Source organism: Girardinichthys multiradiatus, chromosome 11 (assembly GCF_021462225.1).
Source record: "Girardinichthys multiradiatus isolate DD_20200921_A chromosome 11, DD_fGirMul_XY1, whole genome shotgun sequence".
Taxonomy (NCBI): Eukaryota; Metazoa; Chordata; class Actinopteri; order Cyprinodontiformes; family Goodeidae; genus Girardinichthys; species Girardinichthys multiradiatus.
In genome coordinates this window covers 9,699,992-9,724,990 of record NC_061804.1, presented here as the reverse complement: position 1 = coordinate 9,724,990, position 24,999 = coordinate 9,699,992, and the positions used below count along the sequence as shown (strand labels likewise).

At 42.5% G+C, this 24,999-nt stretch overlaps 1 protein-coding gene across 2 annotated transcripts in view; it reads left to right on the top strand.

The window, feature by feature from the left end:
• Window positions 1–24,999, top strand: part of LOC124876625 (calpain-5-like) — a 52,265-nt gene that overhangs the window by 6,854 nt on the left and 20,412 nt on the right. For both annotated transcript variants that reach the window (XM_047379551.1, XM_047379552.1), the window contains exons 2-3: window positions 9,617–9,790; window positions 22,944–23,075. In XM_047379551.1, coding sequence (XP_047235507.1) covers window positions 9,626–9,790; window positions 22,944–23,075 — 297 coding nt within the window. In that variant the 5' untranslated portion in view covers window positions 9,617–9,625. The remainder of the gene's footprint in view (window positions 1–9,616; window positions 9,791–22,943; window positions 23,076–24,999) is intronic.

Sequence of the window (24,999 nt, the reverse complement as noted above, 5' to 3'; positions counted from 1 at the left end):
AAAGGTAAATGCCCCATCTATCCACGAGGGACCTAAAGGTTGTAATGACTTATATCAACCTGAATAACTAATCACCTAGGGATGAGTGGCAGTTCTTGTGCCAGTTGGATGGGTCGAAGAACGGAGTGTGCCTCCAGAATCTTGAACTCTTAAATTTGCCTTGTTTTAAAAACTACCTTAAACTGTTATAACGACTGGACGACACAGAGTGGTGCTGAGTTCACCAAAGTGAGAACTGAATCTAAAATATCAAAATCCTACTTAGAATCATCTGTTAAAGGAATCCTTGTGTAATGGGTTTTTATTGAATAATTGTCCTCATTACTGCTACAGAATTGGTTTGATCCTGAGCTGCTGGTGGAAAATGAAGGATTTTAGGTACTTAAATGACTATGGTTGATAAGGCAACCATAAAATATTTTGGGGTTAAAACTGTATAGTGGAACAACGTCCAAGCAGATGTGGAACAGCTGAGTTGACAAGGTTGGTTTCTTAAACCTGGTTCACACGGCAGGATTTTCAAATTGTCGGCTGATTTTCAAAACCTGAGAGACCCCACACGTAACGATACAAAATCTCAGGTGTAACAGGTTCAGTCCAACAGTGTGTGATGTCTAGCCACACAGCAAACAACACACCACATACAAACAGGTTTCATTCACAAATTTCAGATTTCAGACAGGAAATCTCACAAACCCTCTCCAGGTCAAACGTGAGTTCAGAGTAATTCCCTTCTGTGTTTCTGTCACCCCATTTTCTGGTTGGCTATATGTCCCGTTGAACCGACTGCATGCTTGTTTGTCCTCGGGGAACACCCCACATGGTAGGATATTGAGCCAAGACAACCCAACATGTTGAATATCCCTGATTTGAGGTCCTTCCGAGCAGAATAGATCACTCTCAACACACTACACAGCAGGAATATCTTAAGAGCCAAACCGATGATCGGGGCAAAATTCCTGCTGTGTGTACCAGGCCTTACATTTTACTACTGGATCTGGAGCGCAGTTATCCCACTGGAGCTGTCCGTGGTGCTGTCCTGGTGTTTGTACTAGTTCTTACTTTCAACAAAGCATTTGCTCAGATGTCTCACTGGTTCCATCTTGTGGCTTAGCTGTATCAGGAGGTTTATAGATGGCGGATGCCAGGGATGTTTTGCGAAGGCCTGTTTTTATCAGTGCGTAAAAGCTTGAACAGAACAAGTTAAAACTGGGTTACTAAAGGTAAATGTGTCCTTAGGAACACTGCCTATTGTTGGCTATGAAGTCATCATAGATCAATATTGTTTCTGCTTTTTATAAATGATTTAAACAACTTTAGAGTTACTAAAAACTCCTAAAACTTCATTCATTTTCAAGACTTTAACCTTTTGGATGCCAGTTTATGGTTTTCGTTCCGCTTCAGGATTATGCACTCCTTTGTGATGGTCCAATACGATAAAATACTCGTCGTCTTCCGCTTATCCGGGACCGGGTCGCGGGGGCAGCAGACTCAGCAGAGACACCCAGACGTCCCTCTCCCCAGACACCTCCTCCAGCTCCTCCGGGGGGAGCCCAAGGCGTTCCCAGGCCAGCCGAGAGACATAGTCCCTCCAGCGTGTCCTGGGCCGTCCCCTGGGCCTCCCCCCGGTGGGACGTGCCTGGAACACCTCCCGAGGAAGGCGTCCAGGAGGCATCCGGTATAGATGCCCGAGCCACCTCAACTGGCTCCTCTCGATGTGGAGGAGTAGTGGCTCTACTCCGAGCCCCTCCCGGATGGCCGAGCTCCTCACCCTATCTCTAAGGGAGTGCCCGGCCACCCTACGGAGGAAGCTCATTTCAGCCGCTTGTATCCGAGATCTCGTTCTTTCGGTCATGACCCAAAGTTCACGGCCATAGGTGAGGGTAGGAACGTAGACCGACCGGTAAATCGAAATCTTTGCTTTTCGGCTCAGCTCTCTCTTCACCACAGCGGACCGGCACAGCGCCCCCATTACTGCGGCAGCCGCTCCGATCCATCTGTCGATCTCCCGCTCCATTTTTCCCTCACTCGTGAACAAGACCCCGAGATACTTAAACTCCTCCACTTGAGGCAGGAACTCCCCTCCAACCTGAAGAGGACAAGCCACCCTTTTCCGGTCGAGTACCATGGCCTTGGACTTGGAGGAGCTGATCCTCATCCCAGCCGCTTCACACTCGGCTGCGAACCGCCCCAGCGCATGCTGTAGGTCTTGGCTAGAGGGGGCCAGCAGGACCACGTCATCTGCAAAAAGAAGAGATGAAATCCTCTGGTCCCCAAACCAGACCGCCTCCAGCCCTTGGCTGCGCCTAGAAATCCTGTCCATAAAAGTTATGAACAGGACCGGTGACAAAGGGCAGCCCTGCCGAAGTCCAACATGCACCGGGAACAGGTCCGACTTAGTGCCGGCAATGCGGACCAAACTCCTGCTCCGCTCGTACAGGGACCGGATGGCCCCTAATAAAGGGCCCCCGACTCCATACTTCTGGAGCGCCCCCCACAGGGCATCACGAGGGACACAGTCGAATGCTTTCTCCAGGTCCACAAAACACATGTAGACCGGTTGGGCAAACTCCCATGAACCCTCGAGTACCCTGTAGAGGGTATAGAGCTGGTCCAGTGTTCCACAGCCAGGACGAAAACCACACTGCTCCTCCTGAAGCTGAGGTTCGACTATCGGCCGGACTCTTCTCTCCAATACCCTGGCGTAGGCCTTACCAGGGAGGCTGAGGAGTGTGATCCCTCTGTAGTTGGAACACACCCTCCGGTCACCCTTCTTATGAAGGGGGACCACCACCCCAGTCTGCCAGTCCAGAGGCACCGTCCTCGGCCGCCACGCAATGTTGAAGAGATGTGTCAACCATGACAGCCCAACAACATCCAGAGACTTGAGGTACTCAGGGCAGATCTCATTCACCCCCGAAGCCTTGCCACCACGGAGCTTTTTAACCACCTCGGTGACTTCAGCCTGGGTGATGAAAGAGCCCAACCCCGATTCCCCAACCTCTGTTTCCACCACGGAATGCGTGATGGCAGGATTGAGGAGATCCTCGAAGTACTCCTTCCACTGCCCGATAATGTCCCCAGTTGAGGTCAGTAGCCTCCCACCCCCACTGTAAACAGTGTTGGCGAAGCACTGCTTCCCCCTCCTGAGGCAGCGGACGGTTTGCCAGAATCGCTTCTAGACCAACCGGTAGTCCTTCTCTATGGCCTCACCGAATTCCTCCCAGGCCCAAGTTTTTGCCTCTGCCACCGCCCGTGCCGTGGCACGCTTGGCTTCACGGTACCCGTCAGCCGCCTCAGGAGTCACACAAGCCAACCACAGCACGACAGCGTCCCTTACTGCCGGTGTCCACCACCGGGTTCGGGGATTGCCGCCACGACAGGCACCGCAGACCTTACGGCCGCAGCTACGGGCAACAGCATCGACAATAGATGCAGAGAACATGGTCCACTCGGACTCTATGTCTCCAACATCCCCCGGAATCTGGTCAAAGCTCTCCAGGAGGTGAGAGTTGAATACATCCCTGGCCAAGGGCTCCGCCAGACGTTCCCAGCAGAATCCTCACTATGCACTTGGGCCTGCCAAGTCTGTCCGGCTTTCTCCTCCTCCAGCGGATCCAACTCACCACAAGGTGGTGATCAGTGGACAGCTCAGCCCCTCTCTTCACTCAAGTGTCCAAAACATGCGGCCGAAGGTCTGATGATACGACAACAAAGTCGATCATTGACCTCCTGCCTAGGATGTCCTGGTGCCAAGTGCACTGATGGACACCCTTATGTTTGAACATGGTGTTTACTATGGACAATCCGTGACTAACACAGAAGTCCAGTAACAAAACACCACTTGGATTCAGATCAGGGAGGCCATTCCTCCCGATCATGCCTCTCCAGGTGTCACTGTCGATTCCCATGTGGGCGTTGAAGTCCCCCAGCAGAATAATGGAGTCCTTGGAAGGGGTACTATCCAGCACCCCTGACAGGGACGCCAAGAAGGCCGGGTACTCCGCACTACCACTCGGCCCGTAGGCTGAAACGACAGTTAGAGACCTGTCCCCAACCCGAAGGCACAGGGATGCGATCCTCTCATCCACCGGGGTAGTCCCCAACACGAGACGGCTGAGCTGGGGGGCAACAAGCAAACCCACCCCAGCTTGCCACCTCTCCCCACGGACCACTCAGAGTAGAAGAGAGTCCAGCCCCTCTCAAGGAGATGGGTGACGATAAAATACATTAAAGTTTATGGTTGTGATGTTATAAAGTGTGTTCAAGCGGAGTGAATACTTTTAGAAGGCACTACAACTACAGAATCAGTTTTTCGAATCTGATTGAATGCACCATGTCAGTGTAGCATACACTTGGGAAATATCATGCCATTACCCCATTATCCCTGCTATGTGACACTTCTGCCAGAACGAGCCACTCAAAAAAGATCAGTGTTGACGTTTGCTGACCAGCAGCCGGGAATGAACGAAGCAACTGCCATTTGTTGCCAGTTTTAAGACTCATGTTCAGTTTTTATGTTTATGAGTCAGTTTCAGAACAAAACATTGTTCCATCTGGGTGGGCAGCTGGTTGATAGGCACGGCTGCAGCCTCTGCACGAGTCTCTTACCTAACGAGGACATTTTCCCCCTATAGTTTACGAAATAATAGGAGGAATGAAAGTGCACAAGTAGGTTTTACCTCCCCATTATGAGAATTTTGTTGTCAGAGATCAACAGTTTGCAATAACAGTGAAACTATGACCTAGTTTCAGCGGTGTATTTTCAGCCAAACTGTCATTCAAACTGTTATTTATTGTCTATTATCTTCCTTTGTAGAACCAGCTTGTTTCTCCTTCTAGTTGAATTCTAGAGTTACAATCAGAACCACAAGAAATCAACAACGAGAAAAAGGACAGAAATAATTCATTTTGTCAGGTTGGGACCAACTAAATGTGTCTGATCTTGAATGGTTTGTTGAAGTCTTGTTAGGCTTAAAGTGGAGCCATTTGTATCTATTTCTCAGGAAATATTCTCCCATCTGTTTTATTTTCCCTGAGAGTTGAAGGCGTAAATCATCATAGATCAGCTATCACCCATACGTCTGTCTGCACTGCAGCAGCATTTTGTTCCACAGTGAGTATTTATGCATTGATTAGGGTTTCAAGGCTTTGTCTCTTGGTCTTGTAACGTGTTGGCCCTCTACAATTCACTGTTAGCAGAGTTAACAGGTTTATTGTGGGGGTCTTTATATCTATATTATATTTAACGTCCCGAAGTTATATTATATTTAAAGTTCTTGAAGTTTTTTTAACCAGGTCCTGTCTGGCAGAGTAGCTCAGAATTGTTGTCTGAGTGCCAAGAAAAAAACCCATCGGATTTACTTTCACAAGTGGAGCATTACAGCTAACGCTTTAAAGCTCTGCTTGATATTCATAAAAATAAACTTTATTAGAAACTGCTTTGGGATTATTTCAATTGTTACGGACACGGAGACAGAAATGGAAAGGAAAAAAAAAGAAGCACGAAAGAGAGAAAGGGTGGGAAAAAGGAAAAGGAGAGAGAAGGAGAATAGAATGGAGGAAAGAAAGAAGGATGAAGAGAATACAAGATAACACCCTGCTAGCTTCTACACCTGCAGAAACATTCATAATAACAGCTATTTTACCAAAAAACGCACGGTACTTATGAATGCAAGATGTATTTAGTGGTAACTGCGGCTCAGTATAAAACATTTGTGTATCTGTTAACACCTGAATCTAAACACCTGTGGGTCTGAGTGTGAGCGCGCTTGTGTATACAAGGTTTCTCCATTAAAATATGCAATAGCAAGTGTAAGACTTGGCCTCGAGAACCTGGGCCAGATACGGAAGAGATCCGAGCCACAGACATCCAAAAGCCCCCCAGAGTACAGGAACCCCAGGAGAACCACTGCCGGGACTACCGCTACCCCCCCAGCTAGGAGCAGGGGAGAATGCCAGGGGAACCACCCAGCACCCACAGTGCAGAAGCCCCAGGGAGCAGCAGCGATGAGCCCGCAGGCCCCGCCGGCAGCCGTCTACGCCTGAGCAGATCCAGCCATGGACCCAGAGATCCGAGACCCCGGGACATATCACCCCCCAAGCATAGGCCCGACCAAGCCTAGGGGTCCAGGCGCCGGCAAGCAGCCACCGGGAGTGAGGCAGCACACACCAAAGCACCCAGCCCCGGATACCGAGAACTACAAGTACACCGGGGGGCAGAGATACCAACCACCGGCAGGTAGTGTGGCGGAGAGGGAATAGGCCCCACATTTGATGGGGGTCTAAACTGATCCAGGAGAGGGAGCAGCCCAAGAACCAACCTGACACAAAAAACAGGCACACACAATAACAATCACACATTCCCACCCTCATGTGTACACATAAAAACACTCACACCCACGCACCCAACGTAAAGATAAACAACAATGGACGTTGTTAACGTCCCTCAGTTCAATTCAGTTGAGTTTATACATATAGTGTGAATTCACATCAAATGTCTTAATGCCCACTCCATGTCGTTTTTTCTTTGTGGGCGAGAGGCTAGAGTTCATGGAGAGTGTTGGAGAGAGTGTAGCTCTAGTCTTGAATTTATTTAATCTCAATATGAAGCATTAAAAATTCTTACAGAAGTCCCGATTTACTGTACTGGGGTTTTTATTACTATTATGTGTTTATGTGCACTTGAGAGTAGATTTAAGTGATTGTGGAACCTGGTGAGGAGAAGATCATTTTATTATGTCCTAGAACTGAAAGAAACATGCTTTGTTTTTAGATTAGTGTCTACAAAGCCCTGCTGTTGGGCTGAGGCACTACTGGTTGTTGCTGAAAGATTAGAAGATCCAACACACAAAGATTCATTAGTAAAGCCAAGTTAATTACAATATCGACTGACAGTTCATCCTTTACTTTCAGGTTTAATTTACAGCAGAGCTGGTTGTTGTGCTTGCCACAGCACTGAGGCCATAAAGCCCCTTAGACTCTGTGGAGTCATTCTCTGCAGGTAATGTTGTTGGCTCTCTACAAAGGCCAGATGACAGCATGGCTTCCCCCATCGCAGCCACGAGCCAAGAACCCAAGGCCATCTGTCAGATTTATCCCCCCCAGGATTTCACTTTATCACTCGATCACAAGTCAGCTACCTTGTTAGCTCGCTGAACTGGACTTTCTGGATATTTCCTGTAATTGAAGGTAGCTGTTAAATCTAACAACAGGGACTGGTTGCTGTTTGAGATCCACACGTCTTTCTTTAGGATTGTCTAGATGCTTGTTTGATGTTTCAACCTTGATTACTAACAGTTTTAAATACAGCCTGAATGGCAGTGGATACATAATATACCCAAACTTTCCTGTCAATTGTGGGAAATTCCCGGGTCAGAACATTTTAAACCATCACTAACTTCTTCATACCTAGTTTCCAAGCAGCCAGACTTATAATATCTCAGAGGCCTTGATTAATTGTTCTGCAGGCTTTCTGGGTGTTTTTCATAGATGCCTAAAGATCCAAATTGAAATTAATTGTTTGCTAAGTTGTCTGTAGTTACAATGCAACAAAACTTTATTTCCTTGAGTTTAGTGGCATTATTTATGCCTGAATGCTTGATTTACTCTTTATGACCTGAAATCCCAAAGAATACTTTAGACAATCTTTGGGAGTTAAAGGTCTTCTGAAAAAGTTCGGTATTGTGACAGAAAAACAGTTATCATGAAGCCTTTAGGTTTACGATATAAGAAGGTGCAGTAGTCTTTTTTTCATGGTACTCATGACGTCTTCTCTTTAATCTGGTCCCTTTTCTCTTTCCTCTCAGATGTTAGGTATTCTTGAACTCTACACTAATGCTATCGGTTCGGTTCTGTCAAATATTTCTCTGATCAAAGAAGATTTTAACAATTTTATGTTCACAAAACCTTAGTGCTGGTATGCAAATGTCCAACTGAGTGAACAATTATTAAGATTAGAAATTGTTCCCACTGCACTGCACAGTGGCGCAGTTGGTAGCACTGTTGCCTTGTAGCAAGATGGTCCTGTGTTTGACATCTGGCTGGGGGTCTTTCGGAATGAAGATGCATTTGCTCCCCTGTGCATGCGTGGGTTCTCACCGGGTACTCCGGCTTCCGCCCACAGTCCAAAAGCATGACTGTTAGGTTAGTTTATCTCTCTAAATTGCCCTTAGGTGTGAATGAGTGTGTGAGTGGTTGTTTGTCCTGTGTGTCTGTGTTGCCCTGCAATGGACTGGCAACCTGTCCAGGGTGAACCCCACCTCTCTGCTGGAGATAGGCACTAGCTCCCCTGCGACCCACTATGGGAGAAGCGGGTGTGCAAAATGGAGAAATTGTTCCCATTCAGTTCTTCAGATGCACATTGTATTGTTTGCACTGGTCAGTCTCTAACACCAACATCATCACAACAACATTTTATCTGAGGTCTATGAAGAGATTTAAAAGCTGTGGAGAAACGAGTTGCCTCACGTCTTCCCAGCCTCACTGTCTCATTAACAGCAGAGTCCTAACCAGAAGAGTGCGTTCATGCTTAAAAGAAATGAGCACCAAGGTGTTGTAGCACACACACTATGAACTGAAGCCACTGGTGGTAAAGTTAGTTACTCTGGTTGTTTGGACTCCCTTCATAGTTTTGCTAAAACAGGGTAATATAGTTTGCATATGTTTATTAATTTATTCAGCCCAGCTGTAATATTATAAAGTTAAGAATTTTTCCAGGTTATTTGTGCTAATCAATTCCTGCTCTGGTTATGTTAACCTCATTGCATCAGTCAAAATTAAGCAGGCTGCCATGTTAACCTCCAACATGCTTGTGAATGTGTGTTATGTGTTGTCTTAACATTGTCATGCTACACGTTACATTTCTTTCCTGGACATGTGCAGAGCAGAGATGTAATGTATTGGACAGATGTTGAATATCAAGCTGCAAGAGAAGAAGAGGAAGACCACAGAGAAGGTTCATGGATGGAATACAGATGGCTGGTGTGATAGAGGAAGATGACCTGCTGTGGAGCCGCCTAAAGGGAGACAGGGAAATAAGATGTTTGTATGAATAGCACAACCTACAAGTTTACCTATATGTAATGACCTATTAATGTATGTAGTGGTGGAATGAGCCAGGCCACTGTGTAAATATGGTCTTTGCTGGTCTGCTAGTAGCTCTTGGTGGCAAAGTCTGTCATTCATCCAATGCCTCCATATTATATTAATTATCCCCTATATACCTCCATCCTGCCTCAGTGGTCCCTCTGCATGCTCTGAGCTGATCAATGTGTGCATAGCTCCTTCGGTGCATAGCAGCAACAATGAGGCCCCAGAGGATATCATTGAATTGACAGATTAATCAGTTTAACCCAGTGAATCGAGGCTGCGCTCAGGGCAGCAGGGCACATTGAATTTCTGTTTCCACTGTACTGTGTGAAAATATGTCAGATTGCTGCATTTTCCTGTCAGGCCTCGGTAAAGATGATGACATATTGTGTATGTAGGTGAAAGTAGACAATAGAAAAGCAGCATCTGTAGGATGATGTGATGTAAATACTAGTTTGTCGAGGCTGAACTGCGCAGAAATGATCTGACCATTGTTCCTCTTTGTCACCTCCGTGGTTCCTCTCAGGGCTGAAGGATGTTTACCTCCGTGAAGGCCTTTGAGGGACAGCAGTACTCCACCCTGAAGAGGCAGTGCTTGCAGAGTGGCCTCCTGTTTGAAGACCCCCGGTTCCCTGCCACTGATGATTCGCTCTTTTACCAGGGCAACAGGATCGGACGTGTTGTCTGGAAGAGGCCTCGGGTAAGTTGCTTTGTGGTCTTTTTTATCTGTTTTTCTCCATCTGTCCTCATCTGTTTGTTCATCTCCCCCGTCCCCCGTCCCGTCCCTCCAATTACCAATAAAACTACCAGGGGAACACTGACGTTTCTCCATGTTCTCCCCTTCCTGCTCCCTTGGACAATGGTGGGGAAACACTGATATATCTAAGATTACTCTCCAAGCGTTTTCCATCGTCACCTAACCTTAATGAGTGCAAATGCTTCAGATCTATAGGTTTTACTTGCAGAAATTGTTTTATGTTTGGAGACGGCCCCAACAGACATGCACAGGTCATCTCTGTTGATGCTGTCTCTGGTTCAGGAGTGGCTTAATGCAAGCAATGAGACAGTTGTAGTCCATGTCCAGGATGCATCTGTGTGTAGGGGCTCCTGAAGCTCTGACTCCAGCTGCAGTCCACACCTTTTGAATCTCCCCCAAAATGTTGAATTGGCTTTGTTTCACAATCTTCTCAAAGCTGTGGCTATCACTTTTTCCTTCCACTAAACTTTCCATCAGTATTCTTGAATAAAACACTTTGAACAGCCATATTGTGGCCATCTACCAGTCTCTTGACATCAGTCTCAAGAATGTTTGTTTCTTTTCACTTTTAGCTGTGAAATGTTTAAGGGCTTTCTTGCATTTTGAGCCCTCACAGCACCTTAGTGAGATCATGATCTAGGCTTTAACTCGACTTTAGACATGACTTGGACTTGTTCCTCGAATACGTGAGATTTGGACTTGAAGGAATGGCTCTGACTTGACATTTCTGATTGTAAACACGTGTACTTTCATATTAACAGTTGCTAGAACCTGCTGTAGACTGTGATGAAATGTTGAGGTATTCGGAGACTTCTTTTAACATCTTCCAGTCTGCTCTGGGAGTAAACTTGCATGGTTCCCCAAAGCTGCCCATATTGGAAGTTGTTTTGAATACCCTCCACTGTTGACTATTTTCCATAAAAATAAAATGGCTCATTTCAAATAATTTATTTTGTTAGGTTAATTGATCTGTATTAGTGAAATTGATATTAAATATGTTAATATCCTGTATGTTGGAAAAACAAACAGGTAGGCTGTCCTAATTTCCTCTCAAAACTGTATATGTTGGTTTGCTTCTGATGCATCCTCAGGTGGTTGGCTTGCAGGCTTCTGAGGAAAGCAGACAATGATTGTTTTCCTGATTACTTGGGCAAAATAATGAAATCTCAGCTATTTAGCAAGCAATGCTGATCCCAATTGCAGAATAGTTCTTCAGCCAAGTAATAAAAGTCATATTTTTACGCATACAGAGCAGAACCACAAGAAAGAAATTTCACATTTCTTCTTCCTCAAACATGTCATAATCTGACTTACATAATCAGTTTTTTTATTACAAGCTCTAACATCTATTTTAACTTGAGATATGCTGCAATAACGGTTACTTACAGGAAGTTAGCAAGTACTGAGAGTGCTTTACATGCATTTGAGTTACGTGGATGCAGTTCTTTTGGCCGTTGTCTTTTCTGCAGATCATAAATGTTTCTTGGTCTGTTCGTGATTGTAAATGTAAAAGTCCTTTTATTTTAAAACAATGGATGCAAAGTATTCTATCTCCTGTTGGGTAAACTACTCAATGTTGAAAATGACTCTTATGACGCACTCTGTGTTTAAATTAGATTTTTTTTCTTCTGTTGTGGATATGCAAAGATGTTTTCACAGCTATCAAACACCTTCAGTTTCATTTTGGGCCACGTGCAGCAGTATTTACAATGATTTCTATAAAAAAGAATTGTGATGCGTTGATGCATGTCTGAGTCCCGTGATGATGAAACTAACATTACAGAAAGAACAGGTATGGAAGAGATATGCAACCTGCAATAAACGCTGAGGAGTATTTGTGCCTTTTAAAAGCATCAACATGAGTCAGCTATCAGTACTTAAGGTCGCTGCAGGATTGGAGATTAATAACCCTACAGTATGACTAATCATTTTTAATTCCCCACTAACTTCAGCAGTAATCAGTAAATGCTCGACTGCACGTCTCCCTGTACAAGCCGGTGATGTATTGGAGCTGTGGATTATATTAGATGCAGGGCCTCGGGACTCGGCAAGCCGAGTCCCCTGCCGCTGTTATCCTCCTCGCACAGCAGGCTGTGGTTCTGGATGGTGTAACCTCCTTCTGCCAACGTGCATCGCCATGGAAACTGGGTCACACAGATTACATGTTTTGGTCTGTGCTGATGTCAGTCATGCAGACGTAAAACTGGAAGAAGGGAGAGCATCCTTTTCATTTTACCCGGGAGATGATTTTTGTTGTCACCTACTATTTTTTATTTTTTTTTTGTGTCTGGAAGCAAGAAGCAAGTTGATGTGGCGGTCCAGAGTTTATGATTTTACATAAAAATCAACATTAACGGGGCACAGCGGTGCCCTGGAGTTAAGTGCGCAATGCATGTACAGCGGCCGGGGCTCAGGAGTTCGAGCCCCGGCCCGTTGACTTTTACCGCATATCTTTTCTCTCCATCCCATTTCCTGTCAGCTCACTTTAGTTAATTAAAAATAAAGGCCGTTAGTCCCTAAAAAAAATAACATTCATTGTTTTTTAGAGAATAAAAACAGCCTTTATTATTTTCTCAAAGTATGAGTTGATGATTATTTTCATCTTACATAACATACTTTGGAAAATATTGATTCATTACTCACAAAGTGCTTTATTTTAAGGATGCACTTCCCTGAATTTGGATGATTATGGCTTCCATCTAATGAAAACACACAATTCAGTTTCTCAGAAAAAATGGATTATCACAGATGACCAATAAAAAGGGCCTTTTCATAAAGAAACATGATGATGTGGTCCACTCACTCATGGAGAAAACTGATGACTTGACAGTTTTCCAGCAGACAATCATGACACCCTCCTCAAGGATGGAAAGTAACAAAAGGTCTGTGCTTAAGATGCTGGCGCCATGTATCCAAGCATATCAGTGGAAAATTGAGTTGAAGGAAAAACTGTGGACCAGTAGGATCCCATAAAATATCGTGCATGCATGCATGCCTGGTTTCTGTTAATTAATTTATTACAGGTTTGCCTCCCTTGATCTTTTACTCACCAGGTTCTTTTGTTTTTTTGAGAGTCTGTGTTTTAAGAGTTCAGAGTTAATGATAAACAGCCACAATATTTAAGCCTGAATGTAATATTAGTAACATAAATAGTTTGTTGTAGGAGTTGGCAATCGGTATATTATAGCTTTGCTAATTTTAAAACAGTGTCATAACTGTCCTGCAAAGAATTTAAATCGAACATTTATGTACATAAAAATAAATTATTTTCCAATGATTTTACTGAATTCGTTTTGTTTGTTTTGCCAATATTTTAACCATATACAACATGTTTGATTGTTTAAATAGTTTTTGGTGACACAAAATAATGTTTTACTGCATAAATAAAACCCTTCCCTGGCATATTTTCACATTTGAATGACGTAATCACATGTGTTTAGTTTAGTGACAAGGTTAAAGCATACACTCTCTTTGTCACCACATGGAAAAGCTGCCTTTTTATTTTTTCCAACCCAAATCTGTTGGCACATGTACAGAAGATTCTTTCTCCACATCATCTGTCGTTTTATCCATGCCTCCGTCTGGCCAAAGACAGCAGACATTTTTGCGTCCCAGTTAACACCTGAATTTCAAACGTGCTAAATTAACACGTTAAAATTGTGCCCGCAAACTTTCAGGTTTGGAAAATCACATTGCAGGTGGTAACGGATTACATTTGCATATCCTACGCCCATACATTTGTGCATTTGGGTCATTATCATTTTTGCATATTCATGAAGGCAGACACGCTAAAAAGTTTGCGCCCACAGTTCTGCCGATTTTGCACAGGCAATCCGATTACCACGTCGTTTGTAGATCAGCTTTGTGGATACAAACAGGTGTGCGTGCGGTTTAGTACAAACAAACCTTTTGAATATCAGGCCCATAGTGTTTACTGCATTGTTTCCACCCTACTAAACTGTTTGGCACGTAAGCAATGGTACCACAAGGAAGGAATTGCCTTTCACACTTCCTTTCAGATCTATCTTTAGACATATATCGATCTTTCTGTGTATCTGTCAGGTGACTGGTTAATAGGTACAGATGTATCATAAGAGCTTGTGTATTCAAGTCACCTGCACATGGGAAAATGGTTTGTCAAAGTGGCCTCAGGAAGCTATTTTCTATAGAATAACTGCTACCTCGAGGTCCGGACTCTATGCTTATGAAGAAAATGCTCATAAGAGTTTTAAACACCCAATTCTTTTCAGCTTCTTATAGCAACCAGGTGTGCTGCATTGCTAAATATTCATTGCTCCTTCTTGTGTTTCTATTTGCTAACTTACAGTGTTTCTGCTTTCATCTGGGTGAAGATCTTTATGCAAATGTGGTTCTTTTTGAAGGTTAAAACCATCTGAAATGAGACTAACCTTGACGGACTGTCTTGGTTTTCAGGAAGGATCACAGACACGTCCTAGTCTAATTCCTAGACACTGAAACAGCATTATAACCCTGTAAAATATCATAATTTGTGTTCATTAACTTACCAATACCAAAGCAGTGAAAACATTAACAGATCCTGAATTGTTCTTCTCTTCTTCCCACCAGGCACTAAAAGCTCATTCTCCATGCATTATATTATTCAGTAGGGAATGCATGATAATGAAGTTAGACATTAAACTACTTAAGGGAAAAGCTCCTATGAGGGACTCAAATGCTCAGAACCATCAAAATTTAATGAAGGTTTGGAGAAAAGCTTGTTTTAAATACTGCACACCTACCTCCAGACTTAGCCCAAAGTGCGTTTCCATTCAGGCTGGACATTCAAGTCTTCAAGAGTTATGTAACCCCAGAAACAGTGGGGTCACATAACTCAGATAATATACTGTGTAGAGAAAAGTGTAAGAATTATGATTATTGATTAATTTATATTTATCAAAAATCATAATTAAGGAAAATTATTTCTTAACCAAAAATCATAACTTACAAATAGAAATCAGAGATGTCGTCAGGTGTTGTGATTATGGGCTCAAAGTTCTTAATAATTACAATTAGCTATTCATCATGAATAATTTATAAATTATTAACCAAAACCACAAAATGTCACTGTTTATTCAACTGCTCCACCGAAGGTGGGGAACTTTGACCTTGTTTTGACAGATAAACTCTTGCACGAAATAAACACAAACGCTTCTCTTAATTATATATATGAAGATTTATTGAAGCCAAATAAATCTGATATACCATTATTCTGGTCCAAAAACCTAAAAATAATAATAAAAGAAAAATACATGAGCATTTAGTGTCTATCAAGATCAAACCAGCAGTTCTATGGACAAAATGTGTAATTTGGGTTAAATGGAAAGAGAAATCCTCCTGGTGCTGATGTCTCGATTGCAGCGATCAGCTGATAAAACGGTGGAGCCACGCTCCTTTAGCCACTAACTGCCGATTGCCCCAAATCTCGTCATAAACTCTGAGACAGGAACTCAGTGGAAAAACTCCAGTAATAAAACCGGAACAAAGGAGTGATCAGGCGAGGCCCAGACCGTAGTTGCTTTGAATGAAAAACTTTGGTCCTGACCTTCCCTCCATCCAGGACTTATACAGGTCTAGGGTCAGGAAAAGAGCTGCTAAAATCTCTGCAGACCCCACACACCCTGCACATAAACTGTTCAGAGCTTTACCTTCAGGCCGCCGCTACAGAGCACTGTTTACTAAAACCAGGCTTTCTGACCTTCTTGTATCAGACAGATTTCCAGCTTTCAAGCTCTTCCGAGAATGGCCGTGTGGAGAAAAAGTTCCCCTGCGAACTTTTGTCTCTCCAGATATGCGCCTCCGTTGCGTCGTCCCATGAGACACGCTGGAAATGGCAGCGAAACTTTATTTTCCGTGGATTTTATAATTCCGGGTGACGTCAGATCTGCGATGTCTGTTTAGCTCGCATGTCCAACAGTGCAACCAAAATGGATGACTCCAACAAAAGCATTAAGTTGTGTTTTTTAATAAAACATAGTATCTGTTCATCCTGCATGCCTTTAAAAAAAATCACACTATGGCTTTTAGGCAAATTTCACACTCACTTTCGGTTTCCTTTTAAATCTTTAAAAAATCTCCAAATTTATATAATCCTAATTCTTGATAGATGTTCGTTAAGTTGTTTTATTGAATCCGAAAACTTGCAAGAAAAATTCTGTAAGTAGTACCAATTTTTTTAGATCATTTACACAAAAAAACACCTAACTAGGATGTACCAGTCTGCTTTTCTGTCCCTGATGCCAATCCGAGTCATTTAATAATAGGCCAAATACCCTGTCCCAGTCTGATACTTTGTTAAAGTTGTTAAAAACGTAGTAATGCTTAAAAACCCGACAGCTTAACAGTGTAGTAAAATATCACTAGATTTTCTCAGCATTAAACAAACTCCCTTCCCAGTGGCGTTCAGGATGTTGCAGTCTCTCTTATTTGTGTGTCTTGACAGCTACAGATACTTTGTCCCAACGGGAGTTTTTGCAGGTCAGCCTCAATATTCTGCTTCAACATGGGTCAACGGGGTTAAGAAAACTAAAGCTCTACAACATGTCATTTAAAATGATTATTATGTGGTCATTTGATTCTATTGATAAACAATGCTGTGAAAAAGTATTGGCCTGGTAACAGATTTCTTCTGTTTTTGTTTGTCACATTTCAGTGTTTCAGATCATCAGTGGTGATATCAGACAAATAAGTGAGTGAACGAGCGAGTATATGTGTAGAAAGAGGTGTGTTTGTGCTGAGTGGGTGTGTGTGTGAGTGTGTGTTTGACACCTGGAAGTGTACATTTGTAAGTGTGGCAAGAACTGGAGAAGGCCAGCAATCCACAGCACCTAAGAGCAACAAAGGGCAGATAGACCCGGCTCCGGAAGGCGGCAGCAGTACCAGGCAGCCAGACATAAAGCATCACCTCAGGTCAGCCATGCACCCTGCACAGTTGTAGGTTGTCAGCAAAGAACAGGAGCAGCAGCCCACAGACCAGGGAGGCACAGACTGACACGCAGGGCACCGAGCCCCACTCGACCCTGCCACGCAGGCCAAGCCCGGGAACCTGCAAATCCACCTCTGTATATCCCAAAAAAAGAGAAATCAAATAAAAAAATTTTGGTGGCCTAGTCAAAGTCTTGACTCAAATACAATTGCGGTGCTGTGGCATGACCTGATACCTGCTTTTACATCCTGCCCAGCGCTTTTGGTTTGCTTTTTGAACTGTTTTTTTACACAGTCAAAAACCCTCTGTAACACTGCCTGCCTGATACTAAAGGTCCACGCTGTGGCAGTAGCGCTTACTTATTCTTTGACAGTTTTATAGCCATAAAAAACAATAAATCATTGTGGACTTAAATTTTGGTCCTAAGAGGGTAACAGGTTGTACCACTCAAAACTGTCCAGTGTGGCTGAACTAAAACAATTCAGCAAAGAAGAGTGGGCCAAAGCCATCCAGACTCATTGCCAATTATCACAAATATTTTATAGACTTTTAAGGTTGTTGCAGCCGTCAGGTGGATCACCCAGTTATTAGATTTAGGGTGCAATTGCTTTTTCACATTGGGCCAGGTTGGTTTGGATAGCTTTTTCCTTCAATGAATAAAATAATTTGAAAGTAGATTTGTTTTTTGTTTAGTCAGGTTACCTTTGTCTGATATTAAATGTATTTGTTCTGATTTGAAGTCGAACACAATCAAAAACAAAAGAAATCTATGAGGGTGCAAAGACTTTCTCACAGCACTAAATGACTGGAAATATAAAGCTATAATCTGCAGTAAACTCACACCTTGACTTTGCTGACAGAAGTTACCACTTTGCTGAATTGTTAAACTGAGGTTAGTATGTCTGCTGAGTTTTCATCTGACCTGTTGATAATTTGGTTCATTAAATATCTGCATATGGTTGTAGACAAAGTTTTTTATCTGCTGCAGGAATGTATCACTTTGTTTTTAAACTAGTAAAATGTAATGATTTCTGTCTGAACTGCACTAAACTCTTGCAGAGTTGGTCAGATGACGATACAGACAGGCAGGGAGCCGCTGCAACGTCTTTATCTTTCTCACTCTGAGTTTTATGCTACAGAGTGAAAAAGGCTGGGATTCTAAGTGGAAAATCCAGATTTGATCAACAAAAAAATGTTTACCAACTGTATTACAATTCTGCAACCCAGGGTCAAAACGACGGTGATTGTTAACAACTGGTTCAGAGTGTAGCTGACGTAATCACAAACAGTGTATTTCCAACCTCAAACACTTGGAGCTGATCGCAGTTTGTCAAAAAAATCACTGGAGACATGCAACCATGACAGCAGTTATAATGAAGCTGTAATGACAGAACAGGCTTTTCCATTAATTGATGAGAAGAGGATAAATATCCTTTAACATTCCATATTCAGTTGCTTAGTGTCTTTTATGAACAGCTTCTTTTAATCATCATTTCCCCCTGGGCTCAGCTGATGAATGGCGACATCAAGGCTTTGAAACTTGTTAGAAAGTCTTTAGAGGCAGGATGTTTGACGAGGCTGCGCTCAGTATTCACATTACTTCAGTGTCTACAGGGCTGGGCACTGATCGATACCCTATTATTCTTCCACCTGCGCCAGACTGTGGATGGCAAGCCACCATAGGGAGCCCTCACTGCTGCTCAGTCTCTGAGAATCGATGCTGCTGCGTACAGGGAGAAGAAATGTGCCTTGATAACCTGACTCAGACCCGCTCGACTGGACAGCAGCCAAACGTCACTCCTTTTACTCATGGCAGCTCCGAAGTACAGGAGCTTTACTGAATGCAAAGTGAGACAAGGGGGTCAGTAGAGACTTGAGGCCTTTAGGGAGCACTGCAATGGCCTCTGCTTCTGATTAAAAGTTTGCTTTTGCAGCATTCAGCTTTGTAGAGTCAGCAAATGACTGACCTTGGTCCTGTGTGAGTTTGGGAAAATGTTGTGCCGGCCCTTTGTGTGTACACACATGACATTACACATCGATGCAACTTTTCATATTTAGGGTCAAAGCTGCAAGGTGGGTTTAAGGCCCATGAACCAACATAAGATGTATTAAAAATCCAGAATATTTCTGTTTGTCTGTTGTCCTACATTTTCCAGGTGGTGTTTGTGTTGCAGTTTATTTCAAAAGAATAGGTGGATTGTTCCACGAAGTGAAAGACAGACACTTCAAATAAAGCATTTCATTACCTCTTTGCAAGCTTGTGAAAAGGTTGCTCTCCTTGCTGTGATCAGTACTCCAGAACATAGTTTTGTAGAATACAGGACAATAATGGGCTCTACTTGGCTAGTGGAAAGCTCCCAGTTAGCTCCCAGTGCTGCTGCAATGATGATGCAGAGTTCTTCTGTTAAAGTGCCTGTGACACGCTTTTCCCACAAATGCAGAAACTAAAAGAAAATATCTTAATATTGAAGAAAATGGAGCAGTAATAAACATGATCTCAGAATTAAGGACATGATAAAAGACAATTGTGACACAAAATAAGCATATTTCGATGCTAAATCAAGTCCAAAGTCGCCCGCAAATGACGTCAAAGGGGGAGTCTCCGGTCATTCATTGGGTGAGCGTAAATGACAAACGGTTCAGGGAGAAGCCAAGTTGCGTTAAAAGCAGCATTAATATGGTGAAACGGTGCATTGCTGGTGGTGGCAGCAATACTGCGACAGCATTTAGTCTGAAGTGAAGAGGATCAGAGTTGCCTGGATCAGAGCTGGAAAACTGAGGAGGGGCTGGTCCCAGCAAGCACAGCCAGTTGTGATCGGAGGACTACTCAGCAAACTGCTTCGAACAAGAAACCTCTGAATTCACAAGAGAAATGATGTCTGACAGATTTATTTAAATAAATGTTTCTCTAAAGATTCTAATATAAAGTTTAAAAAAAATGACACCAGGTAGTGTCTTCAGATCTTCAATCACGCCTTCTGTCTGCTGCTGCTGCTCACTTTGTCTCTGATTGTTTCACTCAGGGTTGTATTTACGGTAACCCTGGATTTCTACTGTATCTTCTCCAGTCCGGTCCGGCTGCGTAGCCCAGAGGAGCTCCAAGAACCATATGCAGATTGAGCAATAAAAGCCAGTGTTAAATGGGGGAGCAAGTCCAAAACAACTCATTCTGTAGAAGTTAAACTGCTGCTGTCTGTGTTGTCAGCCATTGTAGCAGACGTCAGTTTACATGCCGGGGTTCGCCTTCTACGACATAAAAGAGCACAAAGGAGTAATCTGGAAGTGCCTTTTTAGTGAAATTTATGAGCATATACAGGGGTTGGACAATGAAACTGAAACACCTGTCATTTTAGTGTGGGAGGTTTCATGGCTAAATTGGACCAGCCTGGTAGCCAGTCTTCATTGATTGCACATTGCACCAGTAAGAGCAGAGTGTGAAGGTTCAATTAGCAGGGTAAGAGCACAGTTTTGCTCAAAATATTGAAATGCACACAACATTATGGGTGACATACCAGAGTTCAAAAGAGGACAAATTGTTGGTGCACGTCTTGCTGGCGCATCTGTGACCAAGACAGCAAGTCTTTGTGATGTATCAAGAGCCACGGTATCCAGGGTAATGTCAGCATACCACCAAGAAGGACGAACCACATCCAACAGGATTAACTGTGGACGCAAGAGGAAGCTGTCTGAAAGGGATGTTCGGGTGCTAACCCGGATTGTATACAAAAAACATAAAACCACGGCTGCCCAAATCACGGCAGAATTAAATTTTCACCTCAACTCTCCTGTTTCCACCAGAACTGTCCGTCAGGAGCTCCACAGGGTCAATATACACGGCCGGGCTGCTATAGCCAAACCTTTGGTCAATCATGCCAATGCCAAACGTTGGTTTCAATGGTGCAAGGAGCGCAAATCTTGGGTTGCGGAAAATGTGAAACATGTATTGTTCTCTGCTGAGTCCACCTTTACTGTTTTCCCCACATCTGGGAGAGTTATGGTGTGGAGAAGCCCCAAAGAAGCGTACCACCAAGACTGTTGCATGCCCAGAGTGAAGCATGGGGGTGGATCAGTGATGGTTTGGGCTGCCATATCATGGCATTCCCTTGGCCCAATACTTGTGCTAGATGGGCGCGTCACTGCCAAGGACTACCGAACCATTCTTGAGGACCATGTGCATCCAATGGTTCAAACATTGTATCCTGAAGGCGGTGCCGTGTATCAGGATGACAATGCACCAATACACACAGCAAGACTGGTGAAAGATTGGTTTGATGAACATGAAAGGGAAGTTGAACATCTCCCATGGCCTGCACAGTCACCAGATCTAAATATTATTGAGCCACTTTGGGGTGTTTTGGAGGAGCGAGTCAAGAAACGTTTTCCTCCACCAGTATCACATAGTGACCTGGCCACTATCCTGCATGAAGAATGGCTTAAAATCCCTCTGACCACTGAGCAGGACTTGTATATGTCATTCCCAAGATGAATTGACGCTGTATTGGCCGCAAAAGGAGGCCCTACACCATACTAATAAATTATTGTGGTCTAAAACCAGGTGTTTCAGTTTCATTGTCCAACCCCTGTATCTCAACAACTTCATTTCAGTGGCATGAATTTCTTTTGAAATAGTTTATTTGTTTTGTTTCCTTTCCATAAATGTAATTTGATTTATCATGAAAATTTGTTGTCACAGGCACTTTAAATCCACTTACGAATAGAAACCGTAAATGTGTGTTTTTGATTTCACTTTCACTCTAATTTACATATTTAACAAACACCTTACCTATTAGGTAAATTAGTAGATAAATGAATAAAACAATGAATGCATAAGTAAATATATAAATAAATAAGGATGTTGATTAGTGAGTGAATGTATGAAAAAATAAAAACAAATAACAAAGGTTGGTAAATTAATAAATACATTTTGCTCAGTTGGGGTTCAATGTCAGGCTATTTCACTCAGAGCATTCATTCTGTGTGTTTTGTGTCTATCTGTTAAAACGTGTCTTTCTTTAAACAAGAGCGAAAAACTGTGTGAAATCTGAGAGGCCACTGGTGGCTCACTTCCTGTAGTAGCTAATCATCCCACACACTATCCCAGGAACCACAGGGAATCGGTTTGTGTGTGGTTCAGTGGGTTCTCCGTGTGTGTGGGTAGGTGTAAGAGTCCAGCAGCTTATTGAGTGCGTTTTCAGGGCTCTCAGTCTCAGCATATTGTGGCTGAAGCAGCAGGAAATGTGGTTTCACAAATATAAAGCTGAGCTCCCACTCCTGTGTAAAAGGTGGTGAGATAGGACGGTGCATGAGGACAGATGGTCTGTCTCTGGTTGATCAACTGGCCTCCATTATCTTTTTATATGTTTTTATATGATTGTTGTTTTGGATCAAACACATGTTTGATCACAAACCATTCTAAAGGTCTCACTCCCACCCCTTTGAGCAGAACAGTCTTTTATTTTTGTGAGATCTTTCTATTTTATGTTAATTAAAATCATTTGATTCATCTTACTTCTTTCCAATTTTCTTTGATATTTACAGATTTTATAAGAATCATAATTATTAGTCTTGGAAATCATGTATTTCAGTATTAATTTTAATATAAAATAATTCAGGCTACTACTGTGGCTTATTAAATACACCTTCACATCTGATTGGTTAAGCAGTTCAGCTGCTTAACCAACCGTTTTGTCTAAATCATTGTCCCGCCCTCTTAGGCTCAAAGATAAAATAATATACAAATATGCTGCCAAACAGAAATATGAAATAATACAATTATAAAATCAATACATTTGCTTTAACCTCATAATAAAATCACATTTTAGTGAATTATTCTTTAAATTTAGTTATTTAATTTGGTATTTCTTTATTATTAGCAAATGCATGCATTTATGTATTTAATGTATGTCTTTCCAGATTTGTTTATATTATCACTCATGTTAATAATTATCCAACAGTTTATTGATGTATTGAATTATGCTACTTTGGGACATCTGTATTAATCAGCTAATGTTTGTACATTTTTGAAACATTTTTACAGATTTGTGATAAAATGGATCCAGAAATAGTTTGAAAACTTTCAGGGTTGACCTGTTAGAGGAGCACTTTCCATGAGTAGATTGAGCAGTTCATTTATTGCTCTCTGTCCGTGTTTAGGAGCTGTGTGAGGACCCTCACCTGTTTGTAGACGGCATCAGTGCACATGACCTCCATCAGGGGCAGCTGGGAAACTGCTGGTTCGTTGCAGCTTGTTCCAGCCTGGCATCCAGAGAGTCTCTGTGGCAAAAAGTAAGTGTCTCCGCATCTGGACTGCAGGTTTTTACTGTTTCCTCCTCGTGTTTGTGTGCAAGGTTGCAGCGTTTTGTGTGTCTAAAAATGATGTGCTGAAAAATGAATGCAAATAATTTCTTAATGCTTTGCTGCCAGGAGCATGACACTCTATCCTTTAAAGTGGTCTCCATCAACAGTTTTTCCGTGTTTACTGAAAACATTTCAAAGTTCTTCTTTGGACTTTTTTGTCCTGCCTAAACCTGTTTTTCTGTCCAGTTCTTGTGCTTGACTATGACCGCATGTTTTTAACTGTGCGACTTTCCAAATGAGCAAACCGAACAAGTGAAGGACAAAAAAAGGGTCTGGTCTAAAAAAACTACCTGCAGTAGATGAACAGTAGACCTGAAAGTTGTATCTTTGAAAAACATCATTTAAAGACCAGACAAATTACCTGAAAGATGAATCATCCAAAAATTCAGCTTCTTGTTGGAGCTAAAATCCTATTTTCTGTCTGTTAAACTGTTTGTTTGGGTATATTTCATAACACATCTGTTTTTATCAAGCTGCTGGTGATAAAATGTTTATAATGAGTTCTTTGCTAAAATGTAATCTGTCAACACAACACCGGTTCATCCCTTGAATTTAGAAGCTTTTTTGTACCTGATTGATGATGGAGTAAACAAACTCAATTTCTCAGTGAATGGCCAGGTACTGGAGTAAAACTGAGGGTAAAATCTGCCAAAGTCCATCAAAAAGCCTGAAGAATTGTTCATCACCATTTCCAAAGGTTATCAGAAAGTCTGGCTGCTTGGATGCAAAGTATATAAAAAAATTACAAGATATAATCTCTTTCTTTTAGTGACAAAAACATTGATGAAAAACATTTCTTAGGATCTACAATACATGAACTCAATACATCCTATAATGAATGTTTGTACCCATTAGTAACCATTATTTTAGGACGTGCAGATCAGAGCATTAAAGTACCTCAATGGTTTCAGAGTGAACCCTAATGTGGAGTCTCTGAGGACAAACTGAAAGCTCTCAGGCTAAATGGTCATCAGATAAATGTGGTTTTTATCAGGGTGTAACCTGCAGAAGAGTGCTTACACTGCTCTGACTAGCAGCCATCACAAATGGATGTATGAATGTCAGAAAAGTGAAGATGGATAAATAAACCCTGTGAAGCTTTGATGTGGATGCAGACAGATGTTCAGTCCATCACTGGTCCCGTCTCATCTTTGAGCCGATTTCAATCTTACTGTGAAGAAGCCCAAAGCTTGACGAGGAAATTGTGTTAGATCCATACCTTGTTTCTTCTTCCCATCAGCGCTCTGACAAATTGTCATTTGACTTCTAACTGGTTCTCGCCCTCCAAAAAGATGTTGAAACTGTCGACTGAAACCGGAATGAACCCAGCAGCTTCATCGCTGGGGAAAACAGTTTCTCCTTCTCATTTTCAAACCCAAAACCCACTCTGGTGAATCCTGTTCATATAACTGTTGACAGCAATGCTCTGCAGCTCTACTAACTGCTGTTAACATGGACTACACACTAGAACATGCTAAAGGCCGAAATGCTTGAGTATGATCAACATGGCAGGTAAACAGAGAAGACTGTTAGCACGGAGACGGACCGGTTCACATGTTAGGGCTTTGTTCTTTCAGTAATGTAGTAGTAATAATTATAACTATTATTACGTAATGCACATGATATTATTATTATTACTGCTACTACTACTACCACTCTTATGATAACTGTAATTATTGTTACTGTTATTATTGTTTAATCATTAAACATATTGACAACACAAATAGAACTTAAATTGGAGCCACAGAAAACAACGTCATGTAGGACAAAAGTGGCCTACAAGTTTGCACTAGGCTGTTTGAGTAATTTCATTTCTAATAATATTTTCTTTAATACCAGACATTATGAATTG